General features: G+C 35.0%; 1 protein-coding gene across 1 annotated transcript in view; it reads left to right on the top strand.

Moving 5' to 3' along the window:
• Positions 1 to 12,188, top strand: part of ABHD3 (abhydrolase domain containing 3) — a 41,851-nt gene extending 29,663 nt beyond the window's left edge. The window contains 5 exon segments of the mRNA XM_004683779.2: positions 1,014 to 1,126; positions 6,169 to 6,342; positions 8,356 to 8,404; positions 8,484 to 8,649; positions 11,341 to 12,188. Coding sequence (XP_004683836.2) covers positions 1,014 to 1,126; positions 6,169 to 6,342; positions 8,356 to 8,404; positions 8,484 to 8,649; positions 11,341 to 11,519 — 681 coding nt within the window. The 3' untranslated portion in view covers positions 11,520 to 12,188.
• The last annotated feature ends 2,047 nt before the right edge of the window (positions 12,189 to 14,235 follow it).

The following is a 14,235-nucleotide window of genomic DNA, read 5'->3' as shown; positions in this document are numbered from 1 at the left end:
GCTTCACCAGAGACAGAGTGGGGAACAGAACAGGCAGATCCATGAAGTACACTGCTGAGGGGAGCAGCGGGCGGGTCAGGAGAGGTCTGCCACACCATGTGGTCACCTCCGGGGTGGGCGGGAATCGAACTCATGCAGAAGCGGCTTTAGATTCTCAGTGCTGTGCTTTAACCCGCTGCGCCACCAGGGAGGGCCCCCAGATTCCTTTTTTATCAAACTGCTAGGTATTTTGTCTTATAGATACTTTATTCATATATACCCTCACCTATAGTCTATGGTTTGCATTGTCCTCTCCTCCCACAGCTCAACTAAAGCAACTGTGAAACTTTTCTGCTAGAAAGAGGCTTTTTGATGAAGTCCACATAAATATAAGTTTAATATATTATGTATTGGGGTATAAACAGCTTTACATATTTTACATTTTAAATGTTGCTGTGTATCACGGCAGTATATGGATATATTATTGTAAAAGAAAAAGTTTAATAAGTAGACTAGATACTGCTTTATCTGGGGTGAAGGGAGTGCCAGGAAAACATACTATTTCATTGTTAGACAGCATGCACTCAGGCTAGAGAAAATGGTTCTCCAGTTAAAATTGATCCACAATTTTTGTGGCATTGTTGAAAAGCCTTTCTTATTTGCTGACCTTTTTAAACCTCTATTAAAAAAAAAGTATAATTCTCCACATTTCTTCTTAAATTGACTATTCCTGTTAAGTTGAAGAACACATTTGAATTAGGTACTGCATATATGTTTAATTAAAGGTATTTGTATTGACCTTGCTCTATTTCCATCACGCCTTTCTTTGTTAGTGACAACTCAGACAGTGTTCACTTTGTGAATTATATGTGGACTGCAAGATATGAAAAGGATTAAACTACTGTTCTAATAGTATGTGCAAACAGGTTATTTTCTCATACTTATGACTTGCTTTTTTTTTTTGCATGTCTGTGTTATACAAATAATTAACCTCACAATTTTAATTTTTGTGCTTTACCTGTCACCACTTACAGACGCCAAGAACTTATTGTTGTGCTAACACAGAAGATTTGGAGACAGTTATTCACCACGTACACAGTCTGTTCCCTTCTGCCCCTTTTCTGGCGGCAGGGGTTTCAATGGGAGGGTAAGGTTTTTCCTTTCTAAAATGTCTCCTTCAGAGGATTACCTCCTTCTATATAGACTTTTGAAATAAATGTTTAATTTTTTTACCTAACAGTTTTTTTAATTAAAAAAATAAGTGAATTTTATTATTTTCCTTTGACCGCTGGCCTCTGGTAGAAAGGATTGAAGACATTCAGGGTTCTGTGAGCATGAAGGCTTGTCTGGACCCCATGAAAGTGATTTCTACTACTCAAATAGCTGCGATGTTGACCTTCACATTCCCTGATGTATTCCTCGTCATCCCTGTAACTGAGTTTTCCTGGTCCATTCAGAAAGCTGAATTTGTAACATAACTTTCATCCTTGCAGTCATAGAAATAATTACTTAATACTATCTTCAAATTAATGAAGTTTTCAAAATCATTTTTCTACAGTGGTGTTTGTTATTGTTATTGCTGGGCAAATAGACCTACCCTGGAATGTTCTCCAGAAACTATGAGGTTTTGTTATTAACCCCTTACTCTCCCTTTTACTTTAAGCATATGACCAGTGTGGTAATTTGTTGCTACTAGCAATTATATTGGAGGCCTTTGGGAAATTTTATTTGCCATTTGCCATGTTTTTATTTAGGCTCATTTCTACTAATAATTGTTTGGGTTATTTTTTTTCTAGTGATGTGAATAATCTAGCTTTTCACTATGCTTTCCCTGAACATATGCCCAAACCTGTACTAATTCAGCAAACACATGAGACAGGAAGTAATCTATTATCTCGAATTTGTAATTGATTTATCTGTCATTTCAATTTTTGAAACATCTTAGGAGTTTATTGAAAACAAACAGGCTTTACAAATGAAAGATTCTAGAAAATAGACTTTAGCTACAGCTTTTTAGAATCTGATAAATATAAAAGTAAACGAAAAGAATACATTTCTTAAATTAGCATGGAAGGTCTGACTTGACCTACTAAAAGAAGAAATCTGAATCAGTGCTGAAAACCGAAGCAGAAAACTCAGTATTATGCTTAGTGGGCAGTATTTTGCTTCTCTTTCCATTGCCCTACAATGTGAACCTTAAAGGACAGGGTGCCTGCTGATCTTTTTTCCCCTGAATCATATAAATTCTTGACTTTAAAGGCCAGACCTTACATAAACAGGCCTAGATTCTCTATTCAGAAACTCCCAGGAAAAGCCTATTCATGTGGGATTGAAGCATCTGCCTGAAGGCAGAACTTGACCATTAGCCTTTGCTTCTGGTTGAATATTAATGTCTTGTAAATTGTTTGAAGGAAGCACCCTTTCCAGTTGCCTAGCACTATGACATGTTCCCAAGTGGGCTTCCCACTTGGGGATGTGTTTTACAGCTTGACACATTTTTTTGGCTTTTGGAGATGCAACAGACAAAAGCATAGTCTGTTGAAGATCCTTAGGCCTAGTGCTCCTACAGAGTGGGGTATTCCTCAAACCTGTGATGCCTGGGCCAAGGAGGGGGTTAGAGCCAAAACTGAGTCTAGCCAAGGAACCCATGCCACTCTAGACCTGTCAGATTTTAGCCTTCCAGTGAGTTGGGAAGGAAGTTTTTAAAATGAAAAATTCAAGTATATGTAAAAGTAGAGAGAGGTACTCACTCTCTATAATACTCATTGTTCAACTTCAATAATAATCAACTCTCATCACCCAGCTTAAGTAATTATCAACTCAGGGCTCTCCCTGGTGGTGCAGAGGGTTAAAGCACAGCACTGCCATGCTGGCCACAGCTGCTTCAGCACAAGTTAGACCCCCAACCAGGATCAGGTATCTTCAACAGTTTGTTTAGTCCTTTGTAGGAAATTTTCACTGTCAAAAGTTCCATCAGTTGGAATTAGTTAAGGTTATTTTTTAGAAACAATTTTTTTCAGAAACAATTTCTGCAGTTTATCAAACCATTGAAGTATACAATATTGCAGGACAACAACCAAAATTGACAATTTACATACATATAAAATATTTTATAAAAGTTTCAGAAAACCAATGTTAACATTTTTGTGTATGCCAAAGTTTTGCTTTTTTTTCCCAAGTGACAATGCTTCTCTTTCAGTTTTACTCCATTAAGTAAGACAAATAGGATGAATTTATCTTATGCTTTTCCCAAAAGGAAAGGGCCAAATTTTGTGGAGTAATTATCAACTCAGGGCTCTCCCTGGTGGTACAAAGGGTGCTCTACTGAGGTTTCACACAATTTTCTTTGATCAACCAAATGACGACTAACAAATTTTACTTCAATTTAGATTTTTTGGGAATCTTTGTCATAAATATCAGAAAACAGCAGCAACAACAATATTTAGTCTCTGTGAAAGTTCTAGCTCAGTTCAGCAGTCAAACCACAACCTTTAGTTTTTCCTCATAGCTGGAGACTCTTCCCCCCCTCCCGTCAACCTTAAATTTTCCAAACTCCCATTTTCCTGACACTTAAAAGACATTATGTATCCAACATCAGTAACCCAGACAAGAGATAAAATTATACCCAATACATTTTTATAATATATGTTTTATAACAATCCATTAAATTACAAGATAGTCTCTATTAAGCAAAATTATCCCAGATCATATTTCTTCAAAACACTTGTACCAGTTTCCACTGCACTTTTTTTAAAAAACAGTATCTATAGGTACCATCTATACCAAGTCTGTAACCTCTAGAGGCCAAGGCAAATAGGCAAAAGGAAAGAACATACAGACAGACAACATATTGACACAGTTTTTTAAAATTAGGCCATGTGGAATAGCTTATGTACTACAGTTTTACTCGATAGGCTCAAAAATATCTAAAACTCCAAAAGAAAATGTGGAGTGTTACTGGCAGAAATCACAGGTTGTCATCCTATAAGCCTACGACTTTGGAAATGTATTAATTACAAGTTTATCACTTCAGGGTTTTCAGTATTCAAGCCTTCCCATTAGAAGTCAATCTTGGGGTATCCTGTATAGTAGCTGAAGGAACAAAATCTAAACCAAGTTTAAACTGCCATGGTTAACCTCCCCAAGAGTCTCTCATCCACATCTGTTCCAACCAGTTCAGGATCAATTACAGTTTCTTTACATAGCTCTGCTCCACAAGCCTCTTCCAAGTTTCCTTCTTGCTCTCCATCTGTTTCCTTCCTTCTTCCGTCTACCCTCCAGATTCTTCTCCTCCCTGCTCTGCTCCATCTTTCTTTGGGTGTGACAAGGAACCTGAAACTTCCCCTTTTCCTGGAGACCACCTTGTACTACACCTTTATCACAACTGAACAAACCTAACAATAATTCCCAAATGTCACTAAATATTTAGTTCTTGTCACATTTCCTCAATTATCAGTTTGTTTTTTGCTTGGTTTGTTTGAGTTAGGAGCCAAAGCCCGTTTAATCCATGAGTTCTTTCAAACTTTCTCTGGTAAACTTTTTTCTTTTACTGTGAAAAAAAATAGTCCTTTTCCTGTCAGAGTAAAACCATTTTGGGGTTCTGGGGTTTTGGCTTGATATTATTTGGCTCCTTAGTAATAACCAAGAATTATCCTCACCTACTTGGTCCTTGATACCTGACAGCTTACCTATAAACCCTTACAATTTGCCAGTTGTTAGCCTCACAGAAGTCTCTGACTTTCAGCCAAAAAATTAAGGTCACCAAAACTAGGACCCAGAATGAACCCTTTACAGGAGAATAAGCCTTATTTTAAAAATGACTTAGTGAACTATATATAACAATATACATATATTGTATATAATCATAGAACTGTGTAAGCTGTTATGAAGGGTCATTTTCCAAAACAATTTTTCACTTTTCTTCTGAATTTTCACTAAATTTGCCATGCAAGTGAGTTGTCCATCTGAGTTGCATAAAAAGGAAGAGAATCTTTACATATTTCACATATCTCTCATATTTCAGAGCCTGGCAATTGGAGAAATAAACAAAAGAAAATACAATGAGAAGCAATAAGATAGTTCACTTTTTCTTACTTGGGAATGTTAAACTTCTAACATTGTTATTAGATTAAATTTCATTTTTGTTCCTCTTACCAAATAAAATGAGGATAGAGTCAGGAAAATTGGTAGAATAAGCGGGAAAATATCTGATAGGTGATAAGGACAGATAACAGGAAGAAGTAGGAAGAGAAAACAAATTACTTTAGAGGCCAGTTGCTTGGACACAACTCACAAAGTCTGACTCTAGACTAGGGAACTCCTGAGACTTGCAGGAGGGTACAAGAATGCCTAGGTGGTTAGAATCGCCACCCAGACCTATTACTTAGCCTCTCCAGGGGAAGGCATCAGAGTAGTTGTAAAAATCCCTGGTTGATTCCAATATATAGCCACATTGAAACCACTCCATTGGAGTGCTTTCATTTATGCCACAGGTTGGCAAACCACAGCTGGAAAGCCAAATTTGGCCAGCTGTCTGTTTTTGTGCAGTTCAAGAGCTGACAATTCTATTTTAAAATGGGTAAATAAAAATGAAAAGATTTTCATGATTTGAAAATTGTATGAAATTTAAATTTCAATTTATATATAATGTTTTATTGGTCTACATCTATTCATTTTATAACATCTACAGCTGCTTTCAAACTTTAAATAATAAAGTTGAGTAGCTGCAGCAGAGGTTATATGATTAGCAAAGTCCAAAACATTTATGATATTTATTGAAAGACTTTGCCTGAAACACCCCTCAAGTACTGTATTTAACTTTTCAGCTGGGAATTGAGGTTCAGGGATTTGTGTATTTATTATAAATCCCTAGTATCATTTGGGGGAAAAGAAGGAAAAGAAAACCTCTCTTAGGTAGATTTCTCTCATGTTTTTAATTTAGAGAAGGACATACATCTAAGTTACAATGTATGATTTGCACTATTCACAGTGTTATCAACTATAAGATAAATATTTTAATATAAGGGAGAATTGTAAATACATGTTTTTCCAAGATAGAAAACTTAAATATTCTTTTATATTTTCTTCTTCAAGGTTAGTATAAAATCCATAGATAGAAATGGGTTGCCTTGAGAGGTGTAACTGAGTTTCCTGAGTTAGTCATTGAGTTTCCTGTTCTTTTCATTTCAGAATGCTACTTTTAAATTACCTGGGCAAAATTGGGCCAAAAACTCCTTTGAGGGCAGCTGCAACTTTTTCAGTTGGTTGGAATACTTTTGCTTGCTCAGAGTCATTGGAGAAGCCACTGAACTGGCTGCTTTTTAATTACTATTTGACCACTTGCCTTCAGTCTTCAGTTAATAAGTGAGTCATCTGTAAGACCTGATGTTTGCAAATGTTTTGGATTATGTACCCCAACAATAATAAAGGCTTAAACTGTCAACATAAGCATATTTATTTATACATTATAGATATATACTACTGTACCAAAATATTTTTCACTTTGTAAATATATGTAAAATACTTGAAAGTAGCTGCAAATATAGCAAAAATTTGTAGTGTTTTCTTTCTATACCCCAATGGATTATCTTGTACAACCCCTAGAGAATGTTCTCCCTTTTTGAAGATCACAATTTTATTGCTGTTCTAGGTTATTCCAAAAGACTTAAATCATTAGAATTAAATGTATGACTAACATTATGGATGATTTTCCCAGATTTTCTACTTGTAGATAATCTTGTCCATTCCTAATTCTCTCTGAGGTAGTATGTAATGTTTTAAGTGCTTTTCAGTGCTGAATGATATGATTTTGTAAGCTTTGTGCTTCTGTGCTTAAGCAGGTTTTAGAAAGTTAGGAGATTCAGTGGAGGACTGTGGGTGCTTTGGTGTTGGGAAAACTATGGTGAACACACCTGAAGAGAGAATTCCTATATAAAAACAAGAATGTAAAATAGCGATTCTTCATAAATCAAAAAAAGAAAGAAATTTACAAGGCTGCCGTTTTACTTCGATAATCTTAGCTCCTACAGCTCTTTTCTTTCTTTCTTTTTTTTTTTAAGATATATTTTTATTTACTTATGCCTACAAGAACTGGGCCAGAGGTCAGTGGGAAATGAGAGGATTCACTAGAGACAGAGTGAAGAACAAAATAATCAGATCTACTGAAATACACTGCTGAGCAGCAGGTAGGACAGGAGAGGTCTGTGCCATATGTGGGTCAGCCCTCTGGCTAACCATGACGGGATAGAACTTGGACATAGAGCTGACAGTGCTGAGACTTAACCCCTATACCAACGGGGGGCCCACTCTCACAGTTCTTAATGCTACTAAAATATTGTCTATGCACTGGTGTTTTTGAAATTTTTTGCATATCTTCTAACAGTTAAATCAATGTGACAGCAAAAAAAAAAAATTGTTTATTTTGATGACTTTATCCATGCATTTAAGTGAATTGATATGTGCATTTCTTATTGAAAACTGTAGTTATCTTGTAAATTGAAATTAAACATTGGATTAAAGTTAACCTTGTTATTAAATTACATGTGATTATAAAATATTGCTTGCAATACTAAAGAATCATATCATTTTGGTGGTCATTGAAATGGGTGCCAGTATCAAGAAAAGTGTAGATGACTTTAAATTAAATTATTGGTTATATAAGAAAAATAGCCAACATTTTGTATACTTATTAAAAATAAGTATGCCAAAATTATAAATTTTAATATTCAGTATAAAAATTTAAAAAATAATGTCTTTAAGTGATTTATCTAGTTAAAGTTTCTGGCTTAAGTAAGTTCTTTTTGGCAAAACTGCTTTAATACCAGCTGTGTGTTGGCACAATTTGTTATGAAACAACACATTTTTTATTATAAAAAGATTCATTCTTTGTCAATTAAGAAAAGAGTACTTTTAAAGTGTCTTCAAGACAGGGGCCTCTCCCTGTCAGTGCAAGGGGTTGAGTCTCTGTACTATGAAGTCATCCACAGCTGTTGCAGCACAAGTTCCATTCCTAGCCAGGGAATGTGATGACCCACATGGCACAGCAGATCTCTCCTGTCTCACCTGCTGCTTTCCTCAGTGTATTTCAGTCAATCTGCCTGTTCTGCTCCTGACTCTGTCTCTGGTGAACCCTGTAATTCCCCTGTACCTCTGACCTATATCCCAGTTCTTGTTTGCATAAATAAATAATCTTTAAAAATAAATTAAATGTCTTCAGAACAAATATAAATGTACTACTTTTATATCTGGTTCAGTAAGTATTTGTTGGAATACACCAACTCTGTTCCTTATACTCAGTTTAGTTAGTTATTATGTACTTTAGGTATGATTGAGATGGGAATGAACTTAATTTTTTACTTTTGAAATCTTTTGTTCCAGGCACCGGCATATGTTTGTAAAGCAAATTGACATGGATCATGTCATGAAGGTAGGAGAGAAAGTTAGGTGATATATTTATTCCCTCTTTGGATTTCGAGAGTAGATATAATCTGTTTTTTGTATTTCAGGCTAAGTCTATCAGAGAGTTTGATAAACGATTCACTTCAGTCATGTTTGGATACCGAACAATTGATGATTATTATACTGATGCCAGTCCGAATCGCAGACTGAAATCAGTAGGAATTCCAGTGTTGTGTCTGAATTCTGTGGATGATGTTTTCTCACCCAGTCATGGTAAAATTCATATTTTATTTTAATTTATACATTTGTATACATTCTGAAATGAATTAAATGTTTTCAAAGTATTGTTTTTAAAGAAAATAGTCATAAGAAATAAAATGTCAGTCTTGTAATCCTTCCCACAACACAGGAAATGATAGTTACTCATAAATTAGTATCTAAATGTCTCAGATCACTTTAACAATGTAGAGACCTTTATCTTAGACTATTGTCAGAGTCTCAGAAATTGTGACTCAATTTTTTGCTTGTTCTTTTTTTTTAAATAAATTTTCCTTCTTGTCAAAAACATGGTTCTTTGGACAGATTATGTTACAGTATCAGTATAATCCTGAAGAGTACATTGCCTCCAGAATATGTTACTTTTTCCTCCTAACGTTCCCTATACTTTGGAATTTTTTGGCCCTTTGAGTCTAGAAGAGAACTTGAGAATTTATAAATATTACATCCTTGAACATCTCAAGGAATATAGCACATCCATATTAAAGGTCATATTTGATGGGAAATAGTCCTTTTCACACTAGATTCTGGGGAAAAGAAAATGAATCCAAAATTTCTTGTTCTTGTTACTTTCTTGTTCTTTTTACTCAAGCAATGCTGAATTTGGTACAGAGAAAAAAATCAATAAACAAAAATAATGGAATTTGCTAACAGAGATATTTATGCATGTGTTCATGCATTGAAGCAATGTAAGGTGATGAGAAATAATCATGCTATCTTAAGGATCAGTGGACTGACAGCTAGTTATTTCTTAATGAAATTTCACAAAACAACTTAAAAAATTGTTCCCTATTTACCCACTAAATAGTATACAATTTTCTTTTTCAATTTTCTTCAATTGTTTCATTTAAAAATTATTGTGAGTACAAACACAACATATTTACATTGTGAATTTTTCATACTATCCCCCAAGGTATATTTAAAAATCATCTATTATATCTATAGATGATAACATTCTATCATGTAATTTATAATTCATTACAGGTAACTTAACATAGTGGGAACTTGTGGCCTTCGCCCACCAATTAGAAAAATGAAATTGTGAATTTAATAGTGAATAAATTACATAGTAATTTGTTTACTATCATTTCTTTGGATTAAAAAGGTTAATGTTTTTCCATCTATTTCTGTATTTAATTGACCCTTCTTTTTATCAAGAAAAGTTTGCCAGTATTTCACTTGGTCAGAGTTTAAATTCTTTACTCCCTATTCTTTCCCAAGCCCTTAATGTAGTCTTGTCACTTTGAAATAGTGGACTATTGTCTGCATTCTGAGAATCAGGCAGCCAGCATCTGTCACAAGACTCAAGTGTGGCACAGCCTTTTGTCTTTTGGTAAGACTATAACTATCAGTATGAGAAATTCCTAAGTGCATCCAGAGTGTGAATTGGAATTTTTAATAATTCCATTAGCAGCAAATGAAGTTCTTTACATCTAAGCCCTTAATGTATGATGTAAGAAGAAATGCTAAAATAGTATCAGTCATCTTACCTGTTCTTCCCCTTAAGCTCTCACTTGATCCCAAGATAGGAGATAATCATTTTTAGGTGTGGCTGGCTAAGGATGTTAGTTCAGACCTCCTTTCAAATAAGGATGTCACTCCCTGTGCCTTCTTTAGGGTCTCTAAGTTTATTTTTCAGTGAATGTTATGAGAGGTCAAATTTAGACAGACAATTTGTGCAAACAACAACTCAGTTTGGAAGACGCCCATTTTTCCATAGTGTGTCAGTTTTCTTTCCTTCATTAGATGGGTATAGGGTAAGGAGATATTATTTTTAATTACCCGTAGACTCTGCCCAAGATGTGAAGTCTAATTATTGCATCAACTCTGTTATCTCCATTAAAGAGATAACATGTAGCAGTATCTGAAATTAAAATACTTGTCAAGTCAGGTTGTGATCTATTTATCACAGATCTTAAGTGAAAACATTTTCTCCTTGAACTTTAGGCATAGAAGAAAAAAAATTAAAAAAAACTTTTACTCAAATCATTTCAAGTTTTTACTCAAGATAGATATTAAAAAGCAAATGAAAACACTGTTCTGACTGGTAAATTATTTAAATAAAGCAACGTTGTTTTCAAAATAGTTTTTCTTTTTCCTGATTATAAGTAGAAATTCAGAGAACAAAGAAGAAAGAATCGCCATGTTTATCAAAACAAAGATAAACATTGTTACCAATTCAGAATATTTAATCTATTCTTTCTTATTATCTGTCTTTATTATGTAAATCATAGTTATATTTTTAATCCTTAGTACATCTACCAATTGTAAAATTAACTAAAGACATGCATAGTGAATTTATAATTCTCACCTAAGTAATAACATTAGGTTTTTTCCCCTTCTGTGACACCTAAATGGAAATCATGTAATATAGTGTAAGTATTCACTATTTCTTGAATTACCTTTAACTTCTTAAAACATGATTGGACCTATATTTTATGTTATAATTAAACACCTAGATTGAATCTAAACTTGATGGTCCAGTATATTAAACATGAACTGTTAAAAGAATATACATGGTTGATATCAATTAGTGAGACTTACTCCATTTAGCCATGTTATACAAATTATCTTTGATGTTTTGAATTATAGAAATGGAAATGATAGAGGCATATGATTTTATTAACAGAAAATTGATAATTATTATATTTTTTGTCTCTCCTTCCCTCTCCCTTCCTTTTTCCAAAGCTATTCCCATAGAAACTGCTAAGCAAAACCCTAATGTTGCTTTGGTCCTTACTTCTTATGGAGGCCATATTGGTTTTCTGGAAGGAATCTGGCCAAGGCAGTCCACTTACATGGATCGAGTCTTCAAGCAGTTTGTGCAGGCCATGATTGAGCATGGACATGAACTCTCTACCATGTAGTTCTTCAGGTGCATTTTGTCTGAACCACCGTAGAAAGGCAGCTCAGCTTAGTGTACAAATCTTAACTATTGTATATAGAACAAATAAGCCAGCAAGTGGGGAAGAAGTCTAGAATGACAAGCAAAAACTACTTTTTGGGGGAACAGAATAACTTTGTAGCAAGAAATGAGGTATAGATTAGGACTGTAATTTATGTAGATTTTATTTTTACTATGCCTTACCAAGTATGACCTTAAATAAAGTAGTACAAACATAAATTGCACTTAACCAAAACTATTGTGTAAACAGATTTTAATTCCTCAGGGTTTTAATTTAGGGTAGTATTTTTTTAGATTACTCATTTTAGGTAATTTAATGGTACTTTAATAACTATTAAGAGATTTTGTTTATTTGAATGTATGTATAAGTTGGCACATTCCTAAAGATATTTATACTTAATGACGATAATGTGAAAACTCAAATAAGATAAAATACAATATGCTAAATATTTTATGTATTCTAACTTTAAAAGGCAGTTGCAACTGTGTTAGACTGACTTCTACTTGGATAATATTAAATTAAGGCTGGATTTATGTTTTATAATGATTATAGTTCACATGCTTATTTTTAAATAGTGTCTGTGCATAATATATATAATTATATTAAAGTAAATTCTACCATTTTAAATTGTTTCTTTGTGAGTTTTTAATCTGCAAAAAGGCAATCCTAAGAAAATAATGTATATACTTTCATGAATGCATTAATAAGAAATAACTTTTGTTTCATTATTTCCAGAATACTAGGCTCATTCCATTTGCACTCAGTAAAAATACTTTCATGGAAAAGACAAAACTTGAAGCTAACCATAGATCAGAGTCATACAGCATGGGTTGGGGAGAGAGGAGTGAAAACAGGGAAAGAGCACAAGGGATAATGGTGATGGGTCTCAGGTGTTATAGTGCTGGGAGAACTATGGGGACTCACCTGAGGGGAGAAATCAAATACTATATGTATAAAATGGACAATGATATAAGAAAATAACTTGTTAAAGATTTTATTTATTTTTGCATAGAAGAACTGGGGTGTAGTCCAGAGGTGCAGGGAGGTGGGTGTGAGATCATTCATCAGAGACAGAGTGGGGAGCAGAACAGGCAGGTTTACTGAAACACACTGCTGGGGAGCAGTGGGCAAAACAGAAGTCTGCTGCATCATATGTGGGTCTCCTCCCTGGCAGGGATCAAATTCAGACTGTTGCAGTGGTAATCCTGAGACGTAACCACTGGGCTACCAGGGAGGCCCGAAATAAATAAATTTATTAAAATAAAAATCCTTTCAGCCACAGGAAGTCTGCCTAACTGGACTTAATTATCTTCCATCACAAGAAGTCTCCAGATATGCAGGCCAGGGCAGGCACAGGGGCCTCCTGGTATTATCTGAGATTCAGGCTCTTTCTGTTTCCACTCCATTCTTAGGATTGCTAGTTTTCACCTACTCAGGTGCATTTTGTCTGAACCACCGTAGAAAGGCAGCTCAGCTTAGTGTACAAATCTTAATTATTGTATATAGAACAAATAAGCCAGCAAGTGGGGAAGAAGTCTAGAATGACAAGCAAAAACTACTTTTTGGGGGAACAGAATAACTTTGTAGCAAGAAATAAGGTATAGATTAGGACTGTAATTTATGTAGATTTTATTTTTACTATGCCTTACCAAGTATGACCTTAAATAAAGTAGTACAAACATAAATTGCACTTAACCAGAACTTCTGAAAGGGGGGTGTCTGCTGCAGCTTCAGAAATCATATTCATATTCAGAAGAGGGGAAAGGTAAATAGTGAGGTGTAACACATCTGCACTTTGGGGCAAGTAAAAGTTTTGCCCAAGACTTGAACTTAACATCCATTGCAGAACTGTGTCTGTCACACGGCCACCTGGTTGAGTGGAGGCTTGGAAGCTGTGTGTAACTTTTTCCAAGTGTAGTGGAGGCAAGCAAGGAAGAGGAAATAGTTATACATCTAGTCACCCAATAGTAATATCTCCCCTACCATTTAATATTGTTTCCATCTGTTTTATTATTTTGGCCTCTTTATGAAAGATGCATATTTTTGCCTCCAGTAGTACATTAAGAGAACGATGGACAAAAAGTACATTTAACACAAAATTGTATACACATGGAAGAGTTTACCTTTTGGAGATTTCCTGATAGTATGGACTCCTTCATAACTGTGTCAAGGATGAAAACACTGGTAATGCCTGTTCAATATACATTCTCATCCAGTAGTAATTACCTTCAGTCCACATGGTTCAGGTGGAATGGGTCCTGCTTTTCAGACTTATCTAAATTTTAAAGAAACTGTGTCAAGAAAGTGGTCTACCCCATTGACCACTGCTAGAAGAAGGGAGTTGGCTCCTCCCTGCTTGATAAAAGCAATACACATTTTTAAAAATCTATTAAAGTGAGCCTCAGGCCTCCTTGGTGATGCAGTGTGTTAAAGTGCAGCACCATGAAGCTCAATGGAGCAGCTTCAGTGCAATTTCGATCCCCTGCCCTGGAGGTGACCCACATAGAGTGCACACCTCTCCTGTCTCTCCCACTGATCCCCTCAGCAGTGTACTTCCTCGATCTGCCTATTCTGCTCCCCACTCTGTCTCTGGTGAAACCTCTCACTGCCTCTGCACCTCTGGCCTGTACCCCAGTTCTGTAAGCATAAATAAATAAATCTTTAAAAATATATGTGA

This window comes from Condylura cristata, unplaced genomic scaffold (genome assembly GCF_000260355.1).
Source record: "Condylura cristata isolate star-nosed mole 26May11 unplaced genomic scaffold, ConCri1.0 scaffold00016, whole genome shotgun sequence".
NCBI lineage: Eukaryota > Metazoa > Chordata > Mammalia > Eulipotyphla > Talpidae > Condylura > Condylura cristata.
This window is presented reverse-complemented; position numbering and strand designations above follow the sequence as displayed.